The sequence below is a fragment of the Staurois parvus genome, unplaced genomic scaffold (genome assembly GCF_062004578.1).
Source record: "Staurois parvus isolate SC_StPar_1 unplaced genomic scaffold, SC_StPar_1.0 ptg001142l, whole genome shotgun sequence".
Taxonomy (NCBI): Eukaryota; Metazoa; Chordata; class Amphibia; order Anura; family Ranidae; genus Staurois; species Staurois parvus.
In genome coordinates this window covers 364,744-391,323 of record NW_028318938.1, presented here as the reverse complement: position 1 = coordinate 391,323, position 26,580 = coordinate 364,744, and the positions used below count along the sequence as shown (strand labels likewise).

General features: G+C 42.4%; 1 protein-coding gene across 2 annotated transcripts in view; it reads left to right on the top strand.

Annotated features, from left to right (window-relative positions):
• The window catches only part of LOC149439253 (NACHT, LRR and PYD domains-containing protein 3-like), a 58,619-nt gene that overhangs the window by 3,075 nt on the left and 28,964 nt on the right, over positions 1 to 26,580 (top strand). The window contains exons 2-5 of one of the 2 annotated variants that reach the window (XM_089659254.1): positions 952 to 1,112; positions 3,129 to 3,306; positions 8,263 to 8,328; positions 17,004 to 18,705. In XM_089659254.1, coding sequence (XP_089515380.1) covers positions 952 to 1,112; positions 3,129 to 3,306; positions 8,263 to 8,328; positions 17,004 to 18,705 — 2,107 coding nt within the window. Of the gene's footprint in view, positions 1 to 951; positions 1,113 to 3,128; positions 3,307 to 8,262; positions 8,329 to 17,003; positions 18,710 to 26,580 lie in introns of those variants that run through there. The other variant, XM_089659255.1, reaches the window with a different exon arrangement.

The window sequence follows — 26,580 nt, the reverse complement described above, 5'->3', positions numbered from 1 at the left end:
CAGCAGGAATTACACCCCCTGTTGCTTTTGGTGGGTGCTACCACCTTGTCAGTCGAGACCCATTCAAGTAAATGGGACCACTCTGCAAGTGTCCTGTAACTGCATGCTTCTGTGGGGTCTGAAGAGTTAAAGCAGGTGGTGAGAAACAACACACCGATGCCTGTTTAACCCCTTGTTTGCTGCACTGCACAAGGTTTCAGGGCACTTGCAGAGCAGCCTCATTCACTTGAATAGGTAATGCTTGGCAGGTGCTACACCCACCAACCATGACAGGGCGTAGGAGTCGGCACTACAGAGGAGGCATGGGCTTATGCGGCTATCACGCTCCCTACTACAGCTCCAACTTTACAAATAGTCCCTCTGCATTGCACTCTGATGCTCTGGGATGGTGGGTCAGCAAACCCTGACCGTGATCTACCAGTCACCAGGCCACGATCTACTGGTTGATAACCCCCACTATAGAGTTATTGATTTAGAAGTGATGATGGCATTAGATCAACCTTTCTCAACCTTTTCACAGAGGAACCTTTGAAATAATATTCCGGTCTCAGGGAAGGCCTGCTAAAAATGACTATATCTACAGCTCATGATACATTAGTGTGATGGTCAGTGGGAAGAATGTTCCTTACATTTGTGGTCATTGGGAAGAACTACACCCTTACAGATAGCAAAAAAGATCAATGGTGTCAGTGGGAATTTACCTGAGAGCCATAAATTGCTCATCGCTCAAGAAACCCACAGCAACCTGTGGAGGAACCTTAGGGTTCCATGGAGCCCTAGTTGAGAAACCCTGCTTTATAGGTTACAGGTGTTTGTGGGTCTAAACCAACACCTTGTTATTAAAGGAAGCACAAAAAAGAGGAACAGATACAAATATATAAATTTCCTCAATGATCATTTTGTTTCTGATATAATTCAATATTCCTGTAAAAATATTTTCTGTTTCTTTAGAGGACATTAAGAGGTTCTGCCACCAGCTGTCTCAGTATCAAGATTCATCACTGAGGAGAATATACGAGTATTACAGAGATGATCTGATCTACATCCTGGAGAACTTGGACACGAAAGCTCTTCTCAGAGAACTAAAGATTCGGAATGTCTTAAACACAGATGTAAGATAATGATAGCAAAGACCTACCATGTGTTAACAAAAGCATGAAAATTTTACAAACACCTATCAAATGTAAAATTCTCATTAAATGTATAAAATCTGATTTCTCTGCGGAACAAGGGGTGAAGATCTTAAAATTCCTAGTCTGACCAACTTCCAGGACATGAGGCTGACCGCCTTCTCTTCTCCACTTATTGCTTTTTAAAGCTCCAGGCAAATATCTAATTTTATAGTTGATATACATACAGTACATTATGGCCTTATGTTATAAAGTGCTGCGTAAACTGTTGGCGCTATATAAATTCTTTATAATAATTATGTTGGATCTGCTTTACCTGTCAAATGAATTATAATTTTGTCCAACAAAGTCTTGATATTTTCACAGAACATCTAGAAAGCAGAGCACACAAACCTTGCGCATTACCTCAGTAAACAGCAAATTTATTGATTTAGGAGATACAGATAGATTTTATTACTACTTTTGTGAGTATATCTCCTAAATCAATACATTTACTAACTGTTTACTGAGGTAATGTGCAAGGTTTTAGCGCTCTGTTTTTGTTCTCCACTACAGTTTGTAATAAGCTTCCCCAGCTTTGTATTGGAGCTGCACAGCCTTTGATTGGTCTGGGACAAACTTCTATACATCTTTATACTATTGATCCATTGACCCTCTACTGATCTGGGTCCCTGAGTGCAGGAGGTGTTGTATTTGTGTTCACTCATCTAGAAAGCAGAGCCAGACTGGTGACCTGAAATTTCCTTTTGCAGTTAAAGTGATTCAAAAGGCTTATTTAAAATAAATAAATAAAAAATAACAAACATGTCTATACTTACCTGTGTGTGTAATGGTTTTACAAAGAGCAGCCCGGATCCCCCTCTTCTCAGGTCCCCCTATGGCGCTCCTGGCCTCTCCCTCCTGTCGGGTGACCTCAGAGCAAGCAGCTTGCTATGGGGGCACCCGCTGTGTATCCATTCACACATGGAGCTGTGGCTCACCTCCACCCCCTCTTTCTTCTCATTGGCTCACTGGCTCAATTATTTCAGGTACTTATATAGCACTGTCAATTTACACAGCACTTTACATATATATTGTACATTCAGCCCCTGCCCTCAATGGGCTTATGACCCAATAAGGTTCCCAACTCATACTAGGGCCAGTTTTTCCACCAGTGGGAAGAAACTGGAGGATCCGGAGGAAACCCATTTAGCCACAGGGAGAACATACAAGTTCTACCAGCAACTTCAAAAAGACAACCCCTAGACTGTTCAATGAGCTGGAGTGAATGGACTGCTGCTTTGTGCCTGGCTGCCTCTGCCTCTGCCTCAGCCAATGAGGAGAAGGAGTCCCGGGATAGTTGAGAATCCAGTGCACATCGCTGGTTTGAGAGGGGGGGTTAGGTGAGTATTAAGGGGGGCTGGGGGGGATGCAGCACAGAGAAGGTTTTTTACCTTCACGCATAGAATGCATCTTGAACCTTTACAACCACTTTAAGCAAACTTGGTCACCACCCTACCCCCAGCCTGTGATTGGACAACGAATGAGCAGAAGCTCGCTGTAGAACTCATTCCTCTGGTCATTCTGCTCTTGCCTTCAGTCAATATGTAGCTTGTCATATGTGCATTGCAACACACTTGATTGGGTCTTCAGGCTGCCCCTTCTTCTCCCAGTATGGGTTCTACTGTACAGGGGTTTATACTGTATAAAGCTGATATCCAGTCAAATTTAGAAATTGACATAGCTGTTTTTAAAAAATATTTTTGAATAAATTCAAAACTACATAACACCTTTTTTCCTTTATATCTGACTGAAGTTCAGCTTTAAGCTTTGGTTAAGCCCAGGTTCATGGACAGTTGGCATATTAGGCCCATCTGATTTTCTCTGAACTTACAGTAAGTAGGGTCAATTTTTGTTGCTTTGTCTAAAACTGTGCTAGAATAATTATGCAAAGCACAAACTTTCACTGACATAATGAATTATATGAATATATGTACAAGGAGAATATGTCTGTCTTAGAAATACAGGTCCGTAAAAGAAGGACTGGGGGTTTCTGCCTTCGCTCACACCTTGTTACAAGATATTCAGGATCGGGGAAGAGAAGCTGTGATTGGATTCTGGGAATGTCTCTATGCGCTACAGGAAGATCATCCTCATCCTAATTTATTGGCCGTTCTGCGTGAAATCAGCCTGACAGGTAACACTGCTTTATCTGCATTTAATTTTGATTTTTGTTTAAGTCCATACACAGGAGGAAGTGGAGAGCGGATTTGCCTGGCAGGCTATGTAAGCCTACAACAGTGGTGGGCAACCTTTTTTTTCAACTGAGCCAAATCTCGCCAAAACCATGATTGAAATTTATTTTGAGAGCCACATTTTTAAAACTGAAAATACATCTCCCATATAGTAATTCATCCCCCATAGTAATTCATCCCCCATATAGTAATTCATCCCCCATAGTGTAATTCATCCCCCATAGTAATTCATCCCCCATATAGTAATTCATCCCCCATATAGTAATTCATCCCCCATATAGTAATTCATCCCCCATAGTAATTCATCCCCCATATAGTAATTCATCCCCCATAGCAATTCATCCCCCGTATAGTATTTCATCCCTCGTATAGTATTTCATCCCCCGTATAGTATTTCATCCCCCATATAGTATTTCATCCCCCATATAGTATTTCATCCCTCATATAGTATTTCATCCCCCATATAGTAATTCATCCCTCATATAGTATTTCATCCCTCATATAGTATTTCATCCCCCCATATAGTATTTCATCCCTCATATAGTATTTCATCCCCCCATATAGTATTTCATCCCCCCATGTAGTATTTCATCCCTCATATAGTAATTCATCCCTCATATAGTAATTCATCCCTCATATAGTAATTCATCCCTCATATAGTATTTCATCCCCCCATATAGTATTTCATCCCCCCATATAGTATTTCATCCCCCCATATAGTAATTCATCCCTCATATAGTAATTCATCCCTCATATAGTATTTCATCCCCCATATAGTATTTCATCCCCCCATATAGTATTTCATCCCTCATATAGTAATTCATCCCTCATATAGTATTTCATCCCTCATATAGTATTTCATCCCCCCATATAGTATTTCATCCCTCATAAAGTAATTCATCCCTCATATAGTAATTCATCCCCCATATAGTATTTCATCCCTCATATAGTATTTCATCCCCCCATATAGTATTTCATCCCTCATATAGTAATTCATCCCTCATATAGTAATTCATCCCTCATATAGTATTTCATCCCTCATATAGTATTTCATCCCCCCATATAGTATTTCATCCCCCCATATAGTATTTCATCCCTCATATAGTAATTCATCCCTCATATAGTATTTCATCCCTCATATAGTATTTCATCCCTCATATAGTATTTCATCCCCCCATATAGTATTTCATCCCCCCATATAGTATTTCATCCCTCATAAAGTAATTCATCCCTCATATAGTATTTCATCCCCCACAGTACTATTCCCCCCCCCCCCCTTCTAGTAAGCCAAGTCCCCCGTGTCAATTCACTTACCTTTTGCGTTCCTCTCGCTGTCTTCCCGCGCCGTTCGGGTCTTCAGGGCGGACTGTGAGAGGAGCCTAGCTCCCCTCCCCTCACGTTCGGCACGCTGCCCCGCCTACACACATCCTGACAGCCACATCCGCAGGCCGGATTAAAAGGTCCGCGCGGACTTTTGGGGCTGCCAACCGAGAGGAGGCAGGGGAGCGGCCGACCGAGAGGAGGGAGGGGAGCAGGCGCCCGGCACACAGAAGAGCCGCATTAGACTGGGTAAAGAGCCGCATGTGGCTCGCGAGCCGCGGCTTGCCGACCACTGGCCTACAAGTAACAGTAACCAGCAAACCTGTAATATGCCACCCCTGGCAGCCATGACACCTTAAGTCATGGCCTATTGGCTGTGTGAGTAATCCGGCCCTGGATACTGTTTATAGCATTGGTTGTCAACTCTCACGGTATCGGGAGCCTTAAATGCAGACCTCAATATCTCTAAGAGTGCAGCATATAGTTAATGCTACAGAAAACTGTCACAGATGGAAGACTTGATGGAGGAAATGGTCAGAGATTGTTCTACAGAAGTCATGCTATAGGAGACAGTCAGACTAGACATGTGGCATGATACCACTAGACTTTACTACTATTAAGGGCCCTTTTACAAATCAATGCTCCATCTACTGACTGCTGTGGTCCAAGGGCCACACTTCAAATATCAAAGGGCTGTATGAGTTCATACATGGACAAGGTTTTTTAGTGATTTGCACTAAAAAAAGTATGCAAACCCCTTGGGATTACGTGGAGTTTTGCATGAATTGGGCATAAAATGTGCTCTGAACGTCATCTAAGTCACAACAATAGAAGAACACAGTCTGCTGAACATAATACTACACAAACATTAGATGTTGCCATGGTTTAATTGCACATAACATGTAAACATTCACAGTGCAGGGAGGAAAAGGTATGTGAGGCCCTAGCTTAATGACTACTCCCAGAGCTAATTGGAGCCAAGAGTGAACCAACCTTGACTCCAATCAGTGTGATGATATTGGATGTGTTGCTGACAGCTGTCCTACCCTTAAAAAACACACACCTGTTTTGGGTTTACTGGTTTCAAGAAGCACTGTCTGATGTGAACCATGCCTCGCAGAAAAGAGCTCTCAGAAGACCTACGATTAAGAATTGTTGACTTGCATGAAGCTGGAAAGGGTTACAAAAGTATCTCCAAAAGCCTTGATGGTCATGTGTCCACGGTAAGACAGACTGTCTACAAATGGAGAAAGTTTAGCACTGTTGCTACTCTCCCTAGGCGTGGTCGTCCTGTAAAAATGACTGCAAGAGCACAGCGCAGAATGCTGCATGAGGTAAAGAAGAATCCCAGAGTGTCAGCTAAAGACCTACAGAAATCTCTGGCACATGCTAACATTTTTGTTGACACATCTACAATAAGGAAAACATTAAACAAGAATGGAGTACATGGGAGGACACCACGGAGGAAGCCATTGCTGTCCAAAAAGAAGATTGCAGCACGTTTGAAGTTTGCAAAAGAACACCTGGATGTTCCACAGCACTACTGGCAAAATATACTGTGGACAGATGAAACCAAGATTGAGTTGTTTGGGAAGAACACACAACACTATGTGCGGAGAAAAAAAGGCACAGCATACCAACATCAAAACCTCATCCCCACTGTAAAACATGGCGGAGGGAGCATCATGGTTTGGGGCTGCTTTGCTGCCTCAGGGCCTGGACGGATTGTTGTCATTGATGGGAAAATGAATTCCAGAGTTTATCAAGACATTTTGCAGGAAAACGTACGACCATCTGTCCGCCAACTGAAGCTCCGCAGAGGATGGGTGATGCAACAGGACAATGACCCAAAGCATACAAGTCATTCAACAAAACAATGGCTGCAACAGCACAGAATACGCCTTCTGGAGTGGCCCAGTCAGAGTCCTGACCTCAAACCGATTGAAATGCTGTGGCATGACCTTAAGAGAGCGATTCACACCAGACATCCCAAGAATATTGCTACACTGAAACAGTTTTGTGAAGAGGAGTGGTCCAAAATTACTCCAGATCGTTGTGCAGGTCTGATCTGCAACTACAGGAAACGTTTGGTTGAGGGTATTGCTGCCAAAGGAGGGTCAACCAGTTATTAAGTCCAAAGGTTCACATACTTTTTCCTCCCTACACTGTGAATGTTTACATGTTATGTGCAATTAAACCATGGCAACATCTAATGTTTGTGTAGTATTATGTTCAGCAGACTGTGTTCTTCTATTGTTGTTGTGTGACTTAGATGACGTTCAGAGCACATTTTATGCCCAATTCATGCAAAACTCCACGTAATCCCAAGGGGTTCACATACTTTTTCTTGCAACTGTACCTCAAAATGACTAAATAATCCCAAACTGGTAAATTCCTGCAGGTTAGGCACAAGGGTGGGGGGCTTGGGAAATGAATACAGTAACAAAAACCTTTTTTTTTAAATCCGGTCATTTTTAGTAAACAATTTTTCATTTAACAACGAAAAATTATGCAGAAAAATATTTCCACAGTAGAAGTAGGAATATTACTGAGACATCCAAAAAAGTACAGATAAAGCATACTATCTTTAGATCATGCCATAACAGATTTAAGGAACCTTGAGTTAAAGTAGTCTTCTCACAGAGGTTAGTTGTCCAAGAATCACATTAAAGAATTAACCACTTATATAATGCATTTCATTTAAACTAAAAGACGGTCATCCTCTCCAACCATTGGCAGAGCGTACACCTAACTCCCTACTTCAGGTCCCAAGGACAATGTGGAATGAATGGATAAATTGGAATCTAGCCATCAGGCCCATGTTTTCTGAAATGTTTTGGGGCAGTCCCTTTTGTTTATATGTCAGCTCCTCCCTCTGTAGGTTGAAATGAATCACATCTATCCACTGTTTATGCATTGCTGCTGTTGACGAGATCCATTTCTGTAATATGAGTTTACAATCTCAATATAAAGATCTCGTCCATATTATGTGGACATCAGATGGGAAACTATCATCTGGGACCATTCCTAATAATGCCACTTTTGGGTCAAGCAATACATGTGTAGAGCAAAGTGTATTTAGGGTGGTTGAAATGGACTCCCAAGAACGAGGGTACTCATAGCCGTAGCTCTGTATTAGAATAGCCGTAGCACATCAAGGACAATACAGGGAGTCTGCTCTCCCCCAAGATTGTAATTTCTGCAGAGTATAGTGTACTCTGTGGATGATGAACTTGGTTGCTACTTTGTTCTTCCTTTCTCCAGCCACATTCACCTCCTATGTGCCACTAGTCATGCCAAGTCCCACTCTAACTAATCTTCCAGTGTTGCATGATCATCTCATGCTCAACCTCCTAAGCTGCAGCCAAATTCTGAACCACTTCGTCTCTTTTATCCCAGTCTGTAGGACTTTATGGTAGTCAGTGGGTAAAGGGCTAGTAGGCTGTCTAAAACCCTGAATGAGCACACTAGCTGAAATGATTCTATTTGTGAGCTCTAGGAGCAAAATTAAATCTAGCACCACTAATCCATTCTCCTCTCGATGAATATAAATAATCATAATTATTTACTTTTTTAAGGTGAGCATCTGGTGGAGCAGATTCTGCTGGATGAACAAGGTTGTTCACTGACTCCGGAGCTGAAAGGTAAATAAAGCATATATTGTGTTTTTAATGAAAAATATGATTAATTTTGTTGAAATATGTTCAAACATGTTGTTAAAATGTTTTCACTTAGAGTATGTAAACCCAACATTTCATATTCCTGATATATGCCTGCTGTACCATTCTCATGTACCTAGTCTGAGGCCGATTTGATGAGAGGGCTTCCATTACAGCTAAGTGCCAAGCACCCCTGAAGGTTAGAACAGGGAATGCTAGGTTCAAAGAAGCACGTGTACCGGTTAGGTAGATCTGCTGGAAGTTGCTTGCAGTAAAGTCAACCGGATAGCTGCCAGCTTTTCTGTCAAGACAAATGGCAGGACCTCAGTTACTACTGGTGAGGTAGCGGGACCAGGGCAGCGACCACAGGCAAGGTGGTACCCAAGGAAGAAGCAGGATCAGGCTGTCAGGAACGGACTGAAACAGCATAGTCAGGATAGTAGCTGAACTCATACACCAGAAAGCAAGTCCAGGAGTAGGCAGGAAAGTGGTCAAGAACAGAGCTGAGGTCATTCACAGGCAAGCAGAAGAGTAGTCAAGAGCAAGCCAGAGTCATGCATGGTAGAATGAGAGAAGCAGAGCCCTTAGAGCAAGCCAGGGTCAAGACCAGGGATCAGGCACCAGGGAAGTCTATAGGCAAGTGGAGTCGGTAACAGGTAACCAAGGAATACAGGAAACACAGGAGCAAGGAATACTGGTAGTCGAAGATCATCCAGCCAAGTCTGATGCAGCCACTGTCCTTATATAGGGCATTTGGTGCCAGTTCTGGGAGCTGGTATGCGCAAGTGCAAATATTTGTGCCGACTCAAACTTTTATGCCATGTAAAGCATTGGTGTCTATGCCAGGTCTTTTCCTCAGCACACACACATTTTTATACTGTGGTCTCCTTTTCAGCACATGCTCATGTTTGTTCCGAATAGCACCCTGACAACCATGTACCTGTATTAAGTCTCCTGTTCTCTTTGTATTGCTTCTTTTCTAGGCATGAGAGCACAGTGTGGTCAGTTCTCTCAGCTCTAACTATGCTGGAAACTCGACTTGCTCTCCTCCAATCAGACTTGTCCTTACACCCCCCCCCTCCCCTACACAGCCATTTACTGAAAAAGTCAGTGTACTGCTGTTTCTCCACCTCCACCTCTCTGTTCTTAGCTGCATAAGGAGCTTAGAGGGAATGTGATCACTTTCTAACAGGGAAAATAGTTTTTGTTCTTTATCTATACACAAATGTTTTACCTTTCATTTCTTTTTTGAACTCAAAAGGTTGTTTTACAATGTGAAGATTTGCATATACTTTCATTGGGGCTTTCCTTTCACTGAGGAATTTTTAATTCAAGTCATAAAATGTATACATGACAAAATGGGTGTGACTACTGCTGATATTCCATGGCAAAGGGTAGGTCCACACTTTTGCTAGGCCCCTCCTCTCCCAAAACAAATGGCTTTTAAAAAATGCTGCTGCTTTAGTGGCCAATCCTTGAGTATGTTGAGTATCAATTGCAAGAGGGAAGGATAGTTGAGTTCATATACAGTACATGGGCAAGTTATTTTAGTGATCTGCACTATTATTAGTGCGCTCAGTCACCCTAGACTCTCACTGAAAAAAGATGTTGCCTGTGAGTAGCTTAACCTCAAAACAACTAAATGATCCAAAACCAGTAAATTCCAGAAGAATGGAAGGAAAGTCAAGGTAGGATTCAAAATACATAGGAGAGGGTCATCCATGTACCGACCCATTTTGTAATGTTGTTGGACTGTTGGTATGCCCTTGATGGTCAGGTTCATTCAAAAAAGCTCTAGCCACGTGTTCTATTGGCCAAGTACAGGCAGTCCCTGGGTTACGAACAAGATAGGTTCTGTAGGTTTGTTCTTAAAGTGGTTGTAAAGGCCCAAGGTTTTTTACCTTCATGCATTCTATGCATGAAGGTAAAAATAACCTGCTGTGTGTATCAACATCCCCCTCCCCCCACCCCAACACTTACCTGAGCTCCCTCTTCATCCAGCGATGTCCACGAGAGCCTCAGTTCTTTGGGGACTCTCACGACTGATTGGCTGAGGCAATGGCTCCTGCTGCTGTCAATCACAGCCAGTGAGCCTATCAGGAGAGGGAAGGGGCAGGACCGAGCAGCGGCTCTGTGTGTGAATAGACACGCAGAGCCATGCCTCAGGAGCGCGCCTGCTTGGGTGCCCCCATAGCAAGCTGCTTGCTGTGGGGGCACCCTACAGGAGGGAGGGGCAAGGAGCACCAGCGGAGGACCCGAGAAGAGGAGGATCCAGGCTGCTCTGTGCAAAACTATTGCACAGAGCAGGTAAATAAGACATGTTTGTTATTTCTTCCCCAAAAAAACCCCACAAGACTTGAGTATCACTTTAAGTTGAATTTGTATGTAAGTTGGAACAGGTACATTTTTTAAGGGTAAATCCAGCCCTCAATTTTTTTTTAACATTTTGGATAGCATAGGGAAGGGGTAACTGGCCATGCAGTGATGTGGGATTGCTGACAGATCCACCAGACAGTAGAAGGCAGCATGCGGTGAGCAGCAAGATGGCTGCCTGGCTTTTTCTGGGACCAGTGTGACGTACTTCTTAAGTACAAGTCGCATGTAAGTCGGATGTTTGTAACTTGGGGACTGCCTGTATAAACGTAGAGAGAAAGTGGACAGCCCTGGTGCACAACATTATGAATCAGTACCAGTTCAAAGAAGAATTAATTGGCATGGATTCCTGCAATTAGGGAATCATAAAGGGTTGTCATGTTGTGAAGTAGGGGTGGGGACATGCCAAACTGTTGTAATGTTGCACAGAAGAATCCCCAGTCAGGGTTATTTTCTGCATCATCAGGAAAGTAGGCAAAGGGGGACGTTTCCATTTAGTTGCATTATCAATTATTGTAATAGTCCTGATGGTGCTAAAATCATACGATAACAGTGCCACGCTATTCTCAAGTTCAAATAGTGACATAATAGTGAACAAATACTACAAACAACATGCCCAAATCTAATGAACTAATACAGGCCATCACTAATTCATAGTCCTTCCAACTATAGAAAAAACATTTTCCATCAAAAATCTTTAATATATAATGCACCTCCACCACCAGTGACATCAGTTGTGCTCTCACCTGGAATGTTTGACCTCACAACTATGGTCACAAATGGCTTGCGTCCTCTAGGTGGACATATAGTAATGGTATGACCTCTACCAAGATTCTCCTTCCCTGTTGATTCAGCTCCTTCTTCTGACTCCTTCTCCTCCACTCAGCATACATGTAGAAAATACATAGGCAGACCAATAATGCTTTATCGTTTAAAAACTTCCATTTTTATTAACCTCCCTGGCGGTATGATTATTTCAGATTTTTGGTGCTGAAAGCGGTACCATTTTTTTGCATGGAAATATGTATTTTTTTATTGTAGGCTGTAATTTTTAGGAAAAACTCACTGAAATCTGTCCGAACAAGAGTCTAGTAAACATCCCGGGTGTGATAAAATTTGAAACACAAAATCATAAATTATAATTTAATAAATAATCATAAAAATAATATAAAAATAATAAAAAATTTTATTCAATAATATAATCAAACCAAAAACACTGAAATGTGAAATAGAGCGCCAAGTTCGCACATTGCTGAGCTCAGTCGCAAAATCGTTTTCAGTGTCTGATGACAAATTTCCCCCACGAATCATTATCACTCAATTCTGCAAGTGGTTCTGATTTACTATCGCTGTTCTCTAGCTGATCTAAACCGCTTTTGACCTAAAGGGACACTTTTTGGACGCCATGGACATTTCTCAGTTTCCAGGCAGAAAGAACAGACAAAATGCAGGCAGGGCGCAGGACAAAGCACTCGGGACAATATGTATGTGAAATTGGTTGAGACAGCAATGTTTTACTATGTAAAATGTAAAAAAAAAAAAATGACATTTTTTAAAATTTTTAAATTTCCCGCCGCCGGCGGCGGCGGCGCCCGTACGTCCCGACGTCACAGGGACAGGACACAGAAGCCGGATGCCGGCATCGGCCGGAGGAGATGGCCGGGGACGCTGCAGGGGACACATCGTGGGAGCGCAGGGTAAGGTAAGTGAAGAATACATGCCGGAGCAGTGCCGCAGGGTAAGCCCGAGTGTAGCTCGGGGTTACCGCTTTTGGTACTGAAATGTTACCCCGAGCTACACTCGGGAATACCGCCAGGGAGGTTAAAATATAAATAAGCAACTCGCATGATTCAGGTGCTCCATAGCATCCAATATTACACGCATAAATTATAATGTAGCTGACACCTTCTGGCTATAAACAGTTCTCCCCTTTGTGATCTCTCTCTCTGGAGCGGGTCAGCTGACTGCAAGCACCATGACATCACCAAAACTCCTCCCCTACGCATTACGCCACAGGGCCATGTGAAGCAACTGGGTCACATTTTATATCTTAGTCATGATAGTGCTATTTTTTACTTCTATCAATGGGATAAATCCAATGGGGTTGATTTACTAAAGGCAAAATAGACTGTGTAGTTTCCCTTGTTTTCCTTAGTAAATATAATGTGGTGAAGCTTCTGTAGCATTACCCCTTAGGAGCTGCAAAGATTTTGGGTCCCCTCATAGTCCTGCACAGGCAGGCAACATGAATCTTCACATCATCTTTTGTTTTGCACATGGCTGGATGATGGAAATCATCATAGCTTTTCCACATTTAATAAGTTCTGGGAAAAAGTATTTCTATTCAGTCTATTTGCCTTTATTAAATCCAGCCTGATGTGTTCTGTATGGGTTAGGTGTGGTATGTAGGTGTCCTATTTGCTATCACATTGGCATAATTCTTCAAATCAAATTAATGACATTGGATGAAATCTAGAACATTGGATGGGATCCTTTTGATCCTCAACAATCAAGGTAATTTGAAGCTGGAATGCAGACTTTGGGTTTCATCCCGTAGTTTGGCAGGCTGCTGGCAGTGAAGCTAAAAGGGAATCATGTGACCTCCACCTACACGCCATACTGTCATGTACCAGGAATAAATGCCCTGTACGCGTGTTGCCTAAATCATAAGAAACTGTATTTATAGTTGCATTAACTTAGAATTACATATTTCTTAAGTTCATGCATTCAGTCAGTAAAATACAGTTTTTCATTACAGGTATTTTATAGTTGCATCCCATCTCCTGAAAGCCCTACTCTTGAGTGACATCTTAGCAAACTACAGATGGTTCTATATATTTCTGTGTGTAGCAGTAAGAAAAGTAATATAATGAACACTATATTAGCATTTGGAAAACATTCGGAAAACCTGTTTAAAGTGTTGCTAAACCCACAACAGTACAATCAGTCTGTAGATGCAGTAAAGCATGCTTGTTATACTCACTGTGGAACCTAAGGGGTTAATCCTGTGCATTGTGCAAAAAGGCTTTTTGATCCTGTCTTCTCTGCCCCTCCTGATACAGACTGAATCCATAAGGAGAGACACACAGCGCCTCTAAGTGTAGACTGTTTAGCAGTTTAATGATTAAAACAGGAAGTTTAACAACTCACATATTGGAAACGACAAACAGGATCATAAGGGTTAAGTGTGCACAGCGCCTCTTCGCCAGACACTGGAACCACAGTGAGAGAGGATGCCGGCCGGACAGCAGAGAGCTCTGGAGAGATGGAGGAGCACCTGATAGTAAAGCCTGGCAGGTCACTGGAAAGTATGGTTTTAATTATTAAACTGCTAAACAGTCTACACTTAGAGGCGCTGTGTTTCTCTCCTTGTTTTTCCACTTTAGAGTTTTTGCTTCACTCTACTACAGCTTGCCCTGGTATTTTAGACTGTCCACCCTCCTGCCAGTTTTTGGATCTCATACCCAACTAAAAGACTATGTGGACTGCCTATTCCATGCGCCTGTTATTCCTTTGAATCTGTAGCCACCTGTGCATGCTCAGTTTGGTGTGTATTGCTAGAGGGGTTTTTTTTCCCTTGGGAGAGTGCATGTGATCAGCACAGTCCCAATCAGCACTATCCAGACAGAGGGCAGGGGTTTCACATCCTCCTAGAGCAGAAAGAAAACTCCTCCTACAAGCTTTAACCTGTGCTCTGCTGAAGTCAAAAGACTGCTCTAACTGCTGATGAGAAAAAGGTATTTAGCAGTTTATATTTACTAAAATAATTGCACTTCCATGTTCTGTGTACTGTGGGAGACCGGATATAGTGAATGCAGGGTCCAGAGAGAGCAGACATAGTGAATGCAGGGTCCGGGGAGAGCGGATATAGTGAATGCGGGGTCCGGGGAGAGCGGATATAGTGAATTTAAAGAAGTGGATAGTAATGCTTACATTCCAATTCACAGTTGTCATCATAGAAATTGGTTAAGATCTATTCCTGATAAGACTAAAACGAAATTGTGATGATAATAAGACATTTCAAGAGCAAGCAAGTATTTTGTTAGAAAGGTTTAGGGAAAAAGCTATGAAGAAAAAATTTTAACAGGTGCAGTAGATCAGGTGAGTAAGATCAGTAGAGATGAATTACTAACTAACATAAAGAAAAAGAAGAGGACAGGTGAACTAGCTTTCATCACGGGTAATTCGAACCAACATAAGGCAATTGAAAATATAATAAGGAAACATTGGCCGATTTTAAAAAGGGATGAAGTTCTTCATGATTTATTACCCAGAAGACCTTCATTTATTTATAGGAAACCGCCCACATTGAGAATGAAGTTAGCAAAAAATATTCCAGATATCCCAAAGAAAAAGGCGACTTTTCTTGATAGTGTGGGTTTTTTTTAAATGTAATAGGTGTATGGCATGTAGGAACATGAAAGGAGATAATATGAGGAGGTATGATACTTTTCACTCTTGTTCCAATGGTTCCTCTTATAAAATAAAAAATTTCATATCCTGCGATAGTTCTTTTGTTACGTATTTGTTGGAATGCTCATGTCACCTTCAATACGTAGGTAGAACATCTAGGAAACTGTCAGTGAGATTAGGGGAACATATCAGGAATATCAAAAAAGGATACAAATATCATAGCCTTTCTTACCATTTTAGAATCTATCACAACAGGGATCCATCGTGTTTAAAATTCTGTAGGATTGATCGAATTTTTGCCCCTTGGAGGGGAGGAGATATGGTGAAGAGTATCTCACAGAATGAAACAAAATGGATCTTTCAATTGGGGTCTTTGTATCCTAAAGGGTTGAATTCGGACATAGATATTAATTGTTTTTTGTCTAATTGGTAAAGGTATAATTTTTTATACACAGATATTGATTTATTATCAATTTATATGTGTGTCTTATATATAGTTTCATTATTTCATTATTTTTTATCATTTTTCATTGATTTTTGTTTTTTTATATTTTATTTATATTTTTATGTTTATTTTTTTTATTTATTTATATATTTTTATTTTTATTTATTTTTATTTTCATTTTTATTTATATTGCTTTGTTTCTTTGATAGGGGTGATATTAATATAGGGAAAACATTTTTTAATAATTTTTCATGTTTTGATTTAATAAAGTTTTTATGTTTTTTATATATATATATATATATATATATATATATATATATATATATATATTTTTTTTTTTTTTTTTTATTATATATATTTTTCCCACTAAAGAAATGTATATTTTTTTGATGAGAGGTACTTAATTGAGCATTTTAGATTATTTTAAAAGTTCTTTTGTAGCTCTGTAGGTAAATGCCTCGGTTGTAAAGGACTCTCACGTCATACAACAGGAGGAGTGGTCTCTAATAATCCTGGGGATGTGTCTGGACCAATTGTATAGGAGGGGTGGGTTCCTTTTGGGTATTTAAGGGAGTTTCAGACAGGAAATGGACGTCTTGAGAACGCCCGATGGGAGGGGCGAAACGCGTTGACGCATTTCCGGTCTATACCCCGGTAGTCTGACGTCACTTCCAGTGAGTGGAACGCACACTAAGCGGTGCGTTCCAGCGGCCATCTTTTGGGATCAGTGTATGGGTTTCTCTGTAGCTTCTGCTGTACCCTGGAGCTGTGATGTGAGATTCCTGAGGAGGCTGTATATTACTCATTTTCCATCTGGAAGAGGTTGTTTCAATAAATGTGCCTTTTTAAAGTGGTTGAAATGTGAGTGGCCTTAATCTTTCATTTTGTTAATAGTAGTAATTAGCAATTACACACTGAGATTTTTTTCTCCCTGGTTGAATGGTGGAGCCTATTCTGATGGTGAGGAATCCTATAGAGTGGATACGAAAGAGGGCTTAGGATCCCTTTAAATCCCTAAAAGGCGTTTCATTCACCAAAAATCTGGTGAGTGTAATTGATGTTGGTTTGCACGGGTGGAAGGTGGAAGTTTTCTTTGCATCTGAAGAATTTTTGGATTTCTTATTTTCACACAAATTTTTTGTGATTCACAGACTTTTTGGTGTTTATTATTATGATGGACTTTCACTATTAATATTATTTATGATATATTTAGTATTATTATGCACTGATTATACTTAGAGGTCTATGTTTGCGCTGTTTATTTATAATAGTGAATGCAGAGTCCGGGGAGAGCGGATATAGTGAATGTGGGATCCGGGGAGAGCAGATATAGTGAATGCAGGGTCCTGGGTTTAGTAACACTTTAAAATTAATTTTACATTTCAACTTCTGATTTTATCTGATAAAAAAAAATTTCACCACCTTCTAGATATTCAGAAAAAGCACAAACATCATCTGATGGAGAAGACTGAGACTCTAGTGGAGCATAGACCCCCAGGAACTACCCTGGAACCACAAAGATTCCTCATCAATGAGCGTTATGTGAACCTGATTGTAGTCTCCACTGATCAGTTCCGGCAGCGTCCCCAGAATGAGATAATACAGACCGGGGTAAAACATGAGGAATGCTTGAAGGAAACACAAACTAGACTGGAACATATTTCCCCCAACAAGCTGTTCCGATGGAACCACCAGTCACAACATGTACCACATGCAGTAATGGTGAGCGGAGTGCCAGGAATAGGGAAGACCACACTGATGCAGAAGTTTGTCTATGACTGGGTGATCAGAAAACACTACCAGAGATTTGCCTTTGTCTTCTTCTTCAGATTCCGGGATCTTAATAGACTGGAAGAGGTCAGTTTGGAGGAGATGATTCTTCATCAATATCCGTATTTGAAGAGTCAGATTGGAGATATTTTACAAGATCCAGAGAGACTTCTGTTTATATTTGATGGCTTGGATGAAAGTATTCACCAAATAGATTTCAGATCAAGTAGACTCTTTGCTTACAGGACGAATTTTGGTGAGATTGTGGTCAGTTTGGTGAGGCAGAGTCTTCTTAAGGGTTGCTCTGTACTGATGACCAGCCGCCCAACCAGACTGGGATCAGTTAATACCGATGTTTTCCAGAGAATAGTGGAGATCATGGGATTTCTCCATGAAGACAGACGGATCTTCTTCAATAATTTCTTTGGAAATGAGGAATGGTCAGAGAAGGCTTTTCATTATGTGCAGGAGAATGACACGCTGTACACTTTCTGTTATATCCCAGCATACTGCTGGATCATCTGTACAGTGTTATCAATGTGCTTCAGAGCCCAACCAACAATCACCGATCAGCTGATGACATCATTACCCAAAACAGTGACACAACTCTTTGTGACTTTTGTCTCCAACATTCTGGCCAATCACAGCCAGAATACAGATGACAGTCACACTGCCCGGGAACTGCTGACATCTATGGGGTGGATGGCAGAACACGGAGTCATAAATCACATGATTGTATTTGATGAGCGTCATCTGGAGTCATTCAGTGTAAGAAATGATAAACATCTCTTTTCATCTTTCCTGATGGAATCTGGTCAGCCCCCTGATGTGGATTACACCTTCTTACATCTCACTCTTCAGGAGTTCTTTGCTGCTTTAGTCCATTTTATTGACTATAATGCTGACAGATTACAGGAAACACTTGAAAAGACTGAATCTTACAAAGATGGCCATGCCGAAATATTCCTCCGTTTCCTCTGTGGTTTCTCAGACTCTTCTACTAGATCCATGTTAAAGTCTCATGTGGGAGTATTGTCTGCTCAGGCTGCCAGACATGTCATCACCTGGATCCAGAAGAAAATACCAGAACAAAGACCTGACACATCCATAAGAGACAAAAGAGATCTTCTTAATGTATTCTACTATCTCCATGAGAGCAGGAATAAGGATCTGGTGTCACAATGTATTGGATCAAACAACATTGACTTTTCTGATGTCCCCCTCAGCCCTCTGGACTGCTCTGTGCTGTCCTTTATCCTTCAATCCTGCAGAGAGATAGAAGTAAAATTACGTTCATGTAATATTCAGAGTGAAGGATTGAGAAAACTTGTACCAGCTCTACACAACATCAAGAGTCTGAGGTAAATATTAACTATGAACAATGAAATGTTCAGAAATTTCTCCAGAGAAATTATTATTATATTGGATTTATATAGTGCCTACAGTTTATGCCGGGCTTTACAACATAAGGGCAGACAGCACAATTACTTACAACACAATTTAATACAGGAGGGATCAGAGGGCCCTGCTTGTTAGAGCTTACAATCCTAAGAGAGAGGGTCGAGAGATACAAGAGGTAATAACTGTGGTTGATGGGTTGATAGACAAAATACTTGTATAATTGTTAGGTGGGGGCAGGATAGGCCTCTCTGAAAAGATGAGTTTTCAGGGATCATCTGAAAGTGGACAGAGTAGAAGATAGTTGGCACTGGGGAGTTCCAGAGGATGGGAGCAGCTCTGGAGAAGTTACAAATTGTTGGTGCTTCTTGTTGTCTGTTATATGTGGACTCTATATGTATCTGTGTGAATGAATTAGATTGTTGCATCAAATGTACAGATGAGTAGAAGCAGCAGAATCTGATCTATGGGATGTCTGTGTTAGACAAGTAGCAGTGACACCATTGGTCGGGTCTGTGGGGTCTCTGCTCTGACCTTAAAGAGTTCCATGAATCTTCAGTGTTATATATGACCCCAGCAGGAAATTCCCAATCCATTTATTGATAAGATCACTGAATAATCAGCGAAGAAGATGAGTTCATTGAAATGCTGGTTTCAATTATAGTTATAGAGTGAATGTGGATATAATTGTAACACTTTCATTACCATCTTTGCATTTTTTTACACATTAAAAATATTTGGCCTGAAGATTAGTTAAACCCCCCAAAATTATATATTTTCTGAAAGTAGATACCCTGGAGAATAAAGTGCAAATTATCAATAAAAAATACTCGAAAGATGAGGTTATGTTACATCAATAGATACCCAACATGTCAAGCTTTAGAATTGTGTACACCCACAAAATGAAGATGAACTTTGGTACACTATACTTTCCATAGGAGACACTTTAAAAGCCCTGACAGGTCCTCACTTTAGAGTCAAATGTGAATAATGGCCATAGAATCATTGCTCTTTTTATGGTGTGTGTGGTGATATGTAACACATAATGCAGGCTATGTTTTTCTATGTAGGCTCCCCAATAGGTGTGCTTACACTTGTGTGTACATGGGGGCAGTGAGGGGTCAAAATTTTGGGGGTTTATAAGTGCTTGGGTGCTATTTTTTTCTTTCTTCTTTGCACTAAAAAATTATATCACTTTTTGTCTTCTGTGTGATACTCTTTGTGACAGGTTCTCCTTGATGAGACATCAGAGGTCTATTAGACCCCTGATGTCTCACCTGCCCTTGATTGAAGCTAATGGAGCGCAGATCAGCAGAAACTGGAAGTGACATTATATGCCTCACTTACAAGCACTTAACAGCCAGCGAATGGATGTCTTCCTCCTTTCCTTGTCCCATGCCCTCAGATAGGACAACAGAGCCTGGGAAACATGATATATACAGGGCCACGGTTCTGGGGGTCACAGAAAGCAAGCTGTACAGCTGCCTGATCACTTTTATCGGAAAATTGGTTTGTAGAGTCAACACAATATACAGTGATATGAGTTTTAACACCACACACACACACACGGATTGAACTGGATGGACTGGTGTCTTTATTCAACCTTACCAACTACACTATATTGCCACAAGTATAGGGACGCCGGCCTTTAGAGGCACATGAACCTTAATGGCATCCCAGTCTTAGTCTGTAGGGTTCAATATTGAGTTGGCCCCGCCCTTTGCAGCTATAACAGCTTCAACTCTTCTGGGAAGGCTGTCCACAAGGTTTAGGAGGGTGTCTATGGGAAGGTTTGAGCATTCTTCCAGAAGCACATTTGTGAGGTAGGTCAGGCACTGATGTCGGAAGAGAGGGCCTGGCTCGCAGTCTGCGCTCTAATTCATCCAAAAGGTGTTCTGTCAGGTTGAGGTCAGGACTGTGCAGGGCAGTCAAGTTCCTCCACTCCAAACTTGCTCTTCCATGTCTTTGTGGACCTTGCTTTGTGCACTGGTGCACAGTCATGTTGGCAGAAAGCGACCATTCCCAAACTCTAACCACAAAGTTGGGAGCATGAAATTGTCCAAAATGTCTTGGTATGCTGATGCCTTAAGAGTTCCCTTCACTGGAACTAGGGGGCCAAGTCCAACCCCTGAAAAACAAGCCCCCACCATAATCTCCCCTCCACCAAACTTTACACTTGGTACAATGCAGTCAGGCAAGTACCGTTCTCCTGGTAACCTCCAAACCCAGACACATCCATCGGATTGCCAGAGAAGTGTGATTGGTCACTCCAGAGAAAACGTCTCCACTGCTCTAGAGTCCAGTGGCGGCGTGCTTTACACCACTGCTTCTGATGCTTTGCATTGCACTTGGTGATGTAAGGCTTGGATGCAGCTGCTTGGCCATGGAAACCCATTCCATGAAGCTCTCTACACACTGTTGTGCTAATCTGGAGGCCACACCACGTTTGGAGGTCTTTAGCTATTGACTCTGCAGAAAGTTGGCGACTTCTGCGCACTGTGCGCTTCAACATGCGGTGACCCCGCTCTGTCATGTTACGTGGCCTACCACTTGGTGACTGAGTTGCTGTTGTTCCCAGTTGCTTCCACTTTGTTATAATCCCACTAACAGTTGAGTGTGGAATATTTAGTAGCCAGGAAATGTCACGGATGGACTTATTACACAGGTGGCCACCTATCATGGGACCACGCTTGGAGTCACTGAGCTCCTGAGAGCGACCCATTCTTTCACCAGTGTTTGTAGAAGCAGTGTGCATGCCTAGGGGCTTGATTGTACACACCTGTGGCCATGGAGGTGAATCCAATAATTTGGAGGGGTGTCCCAATACTTTTGGCAGCGTAGTGTGTGTATGTATGTGTGTATATATATATATATATATATATATATATAATATATATAAATATATATATACAGTCAGGTTCATAAATATTGGGACATCGACACAATTCTAACATTTTTGGCTCTATACACCACCACAATGGATTTGAAATGAAACAAACAAGATGTGCTTTAACTGCAGACTGTCAGCTTTAATTTGAGGGTATTTACATCCAAATCAGATGAATTGTGTAGGAATTACAACAGTTTGCATATGTGCCTCCCACTTGTTAAGGGACCAAAAGTAATGGGAAAGAATAATAATCATAAATCAAACTTTCACTTTTTAATACTTGGTTGCAAATGCTTTGCAGTCAATTACAGCCTGAAGTCTGGAACACATAGACATCACCAGACGCTGGGTTTCATCCCTGGTGATGCTCTGCCAGGCCTCTACTGCAACTGTCTTCAGTTCCTGCTTGTTCTTGGGGCATTTTCCCTTCAGTTTTGTCTTCAGCAAGTGAAATGCATGCTCAATCGGATTCAGGTCAGGTGATTGACTTGGCCATTGGATAACATTCCACTTCTTTCCCTTAAAAAACTCTTTGGTTACTTTTGCAGTATGCTTTGGGTCATTGTCAATCTGCACTGTGAAGCGTCCAATGAGTTGTGAAGCATTTGGCTGAATATGAGCAGATAATATTGCCCGAAACACTTCACAATTCATCCGGCTGCTTCTGTCAGCAGTCACATCATCAATAAATACAAGAGAACCAGTTCCATTGGCAGCCATACATGCCCACACCATGACACTACCACCACCATGCTTCACTGATGAGGTGGTATGCTTAGGATCATGAGCAGTTCCTTTCCTTCTCCATACTCTTCTCTTCCCATCACTCTGCTACAAGTTGATGTTGGTCTCATCTGTCCATAGGATGTTGTTTCAGAACTGTGAAGGCTTTTTTAGATGTCGTTTGGCAAACTCTAATCTGGCCGTCCTGTTTTTGAGGCTCACAAATGGTTTACATCTTGTGGTGAACCCTCTGTATTCCCTCTGGTGAAGTCTTCTCTTGATTGTCGACTTTGACACACATACACCTACCTCCTGGAGATTGTTCTTGATCTGGCCAACTGTTGTGAAGGGTGTTTTCTTCACCAGGGAAAGAGTTCTTCGGTCATCCACCACAGTTGTTTTCCGTGGTCTTCCGGGTCTTTTGGTGTTGCTGAGCTCACCGGTGCGTTCCTTCTTTTTAAGAATGTTCCAAACAGTTGTTTTGGCCACGCCTAATGTTTTTGCTATCTCTCTGATGGGTTTGTTTTGTTTTTTCAGCCTAATGATGGCTTGCTTCACTGATAGTGACAGCTCTTTGGATCTCATCTTGAGAGTTGACAGCAACAGATTCCAAATGCAAATCGCACACTTGAAATAAATTCTGGACCATTTATCTGCTCATTGTAATTGGGATAATGAGGGAATAACACACACCTGGCCATGGAACAGCTGAGAAGCCAATTGTCCCATTACTTTTGGTCCCTTAACAAGTGGGAGGCACATATGCAAACTGTTGTAATTCCTACACCGTTCACCTGACTTGGATGTAAATACCCTCAAATTAAAGCTGTCAGTCTGCAGTTAAAGCACATCTTGTCTGTTTCATTTCAAATCCATTGTGGTGGTGTATAGAGCCAGAAATGTTAGAATTGTGTCGATGTCCCAATATTTATGGACCTGACTGTATATAATACACACAATATTGTACATTCACAGCAGTCCCTGCCCACATGGAGCTTAAAATCCAAGATCCCTAACTCACATTCATACCTATACTAGTGTAGTACCCTCTTAGATAGCTAGGGGGAGTCCTGATTGATAGAGAGGAGGGCTGAATAGTAGCCTGGGTGCAATAATCAGGAAGTCAAATTGTGGTCAGGAGCGGAGAGGCTCTACAGGCCAGCCCCTCTGGACTTTCCCCCTGCTCTAGAGCTTTGGAGGAAGGCCTAGAGGCAATGGGTGGATTTGAAGAGTGGCTGGCTTATACTCTTGAGGGATCCAAGACAATCCCCAACAGGACACTTTGCAAGGGGCTAGGACAACTCGTAAAAGTAAGTAAACCTGCTCAGATGCAGGAGAGCTCAGGTGAAAGACAGTGAGGAAGATGTGGGGCTGAATGGCAGGAGCCTGGGAGGGAGGCCGAGAAGGAAAGAGGGGCTCACCTACAGGCATCAGAGCTGTAAAGGAGGAAAGCTCAGAGGTTCCCTGGCCCCCAGAGCGAGGACGACATGTACAGTAGGAAGGAGTGGCCTAGCTGATAGGCCTGGTAAGAGCCACCAACTCACCAGCGGTACAGGAGATGATCTGAGTGATTACCCCTACACCCCCTGGGCAGATAGTAGAAGGAGCACTCTGGAGGAACACCAGATTTGCCACCTGCCAGTGACTGTCTTAAAGTGACAGGAACTAAATCCCCTGTTCATGGATATCTCCAGATTGCTGGGTGAAGAAGATGAATTCATCTAGGGTCTGGGGTGAGACTCTGGGTGATGCTGGCTAGAGAGAGTGTTGCAGAGAAGGCTTGTAAATATTTCCAGGAAGTTGTCCTTAGTCCATCTGTTCCCTTGGGCATCCTGTACACCCCTAACCTTGTCCCAGTTCAAATCCCCTAACTAAAAATAACAGAACTGAAGCTAAGGTACTGATTTCTAGCTCTGGATGCAAGTCTATGTAAAGATGTGCGTCGCCTGGCTGTCCAGGGCTATAGGGCCCCAAATCTCTAGCGACTCCTAAGGGGGTAGTGCTACACCAGGGACAATTTATTCAGGAACCAATTAACCTACCAGCATAAATATATTAAAAAGTAATGGTCCCAACACTGATCCTTGGGGTATATCAATGACAACCCTAGACCATTCAGAGTATGAATCATTAACCACTACTCTCTGAAATTCGATCTTTTAGCCAGTTTTCTATCCATTTACAAACTGATTTCTCCAGCCTGTAGACTTTACCTTACACATTAGCCGTGTGTGTGAAACTGTGTCAAACGCGTTTGCAAAATCCAAGTATACCACGTCCACCGCCACCCCTCTGTGCAAGTATGCCTTGTCTACAGACCCTCCTCTGTGCAAGTATGCCTCATCCACAGCCCCCCCGTCCAAGTATGCCTCGTCCACAGCCCCCTCCTCTGTCCAAGTATGCCTCGTCCACAGCCCCCCCTCTGTCCAAGTATGCCTCGTCCACAGCCCCCCCCCCCCTCTGTCCAAGTATGCCTCGTCCACAGCCCCCCCTCTGTCCAAGTATGCCTCGTCCACAGCCCCCTATCTGTCCAAGTATGCCTCGTCCACAGCCCCCCCTCTGTCCAAGTATGCCTCGTCCACAGCCCCCCCTCTGTCCAAGTATACCACGTCCACCGCCACCCCTCTGTACAAGTATACCACGTCCACCGCCACCCCTCTGTACAAGTATACCACGTCCACCGCCACCCCTCTGTCCCAGTATACCACATCCACTGCCACTCTCTAGCCTAAGATTTTGCTCACCTCATCATAAAAAGAAATCAGATTTGTCTCACATATTCTGTCTTTCATGAATCCATTCTGTCTGTTGCTTAAAATGTTTTTTTCTCCTGCAAGAACTCATCTATGTGTTTTTTTTTTGTAACACCCTGCTACAAGTTGATGCAGGATGTTCAAACACATGATGGCAGTGCCCTGCAGAACAGTGGCATTCACACGCTGTAGAGCAGCCCCATGGATCTTGTATGCTGAACTTTATTAAGGAACAGTGTAGTAAAGAACTACATTTCCCAGAGGAGCTTGCATGTGGGCGGGGCGGTATACATATGAAAGCCCGCGAGATGAGACAAAGTGAGAGGGGAGAGATCTGGCGAGAGGAGTGCATTGACTGTGGGAGGACCGGACCAGGCTGGGGAAAGAGAGAGAGGAGACAAGGAGAGTCTGCTGATCACTGACCTTGCCGCATCATGGAGGAAGCTAATCTGCTATCAGATGACCAGACGGAATGCTGCAGGCAGGACCAGAGAGTGTGTGGAGGCCTTATCGAAGTAGAGAGAAAAAATGCCAAAATTCACCAAACGCCATCCCATCGCCATCCAAGCATTATCAAGGACAGGGAACACTGACACCTGCTCCAACTTTGCTATTTTCCTGCACGCAGTTGCGGACATTGCACATAGTTATTAGAAGTTGCGGCCTAGTTCCTTTAGCCACTAACATCTGATTACACTTAGCACAGCCTTACCATCAGAACTGATAGCAGGACAGTCGGTCCACAGGCCAAACCACCACTGTGTCACCATCATCAATTCACTCTGCTAAGGAGGCCATTTCCCTATTGCTCCAAAAGTCTTGTAGCCCAAAGAAGAGTTGCCCTGTGCTAACAATCACTTTTACCAGATTGGCCACTTGTTGCTTTAGACTCGGTAGTGACTAGTGCCCTAAAGGAAAATTACATTTGTAAAATTTTTGCTTGCAGGGGGAGTGTTATTCTTTCCTCTCTTTATTACACTGTTCCTCAGAGAGTTACAGTCCACACTTCTCTTCACTGCGCACCAACTGGGCCCCATCATGCGCGTGGAAGACTCTTCGTTGTCTTTAAAGAATATTGGTTGTTTTGGGGTAAAGAGCTCTTTTCCTTATTTCAGGCTATCTCCTTACCATCAGGTCCTGAGGGCCCAAAGGGAGCTAGTCTACCTGTTTGATAGTCCTAGCTGCTCACTGGGGACTGTAAGGCCACCTCAGGTTGAAGGTATTGGGTTCGTTTCTGAAGACTAGTGGGTTGGTTTTCCTTAACTTTAAATCAACACAAGCAACAATTGATTTTACACATTCTAATTCTGTTTATGCTGTGTAACCAAGCCATATTGAAGTGTGGTATAAACCTCTTACTAGTTTACTTCAATAGGTGTGAGAATTCACTTTCTGGTGGAGATTTATTTCAGTTAAGAGTGTACTGTGATGTCAGAGGGGGTTGGGCTTTCAGAGTGGGGTCCTGATCCACA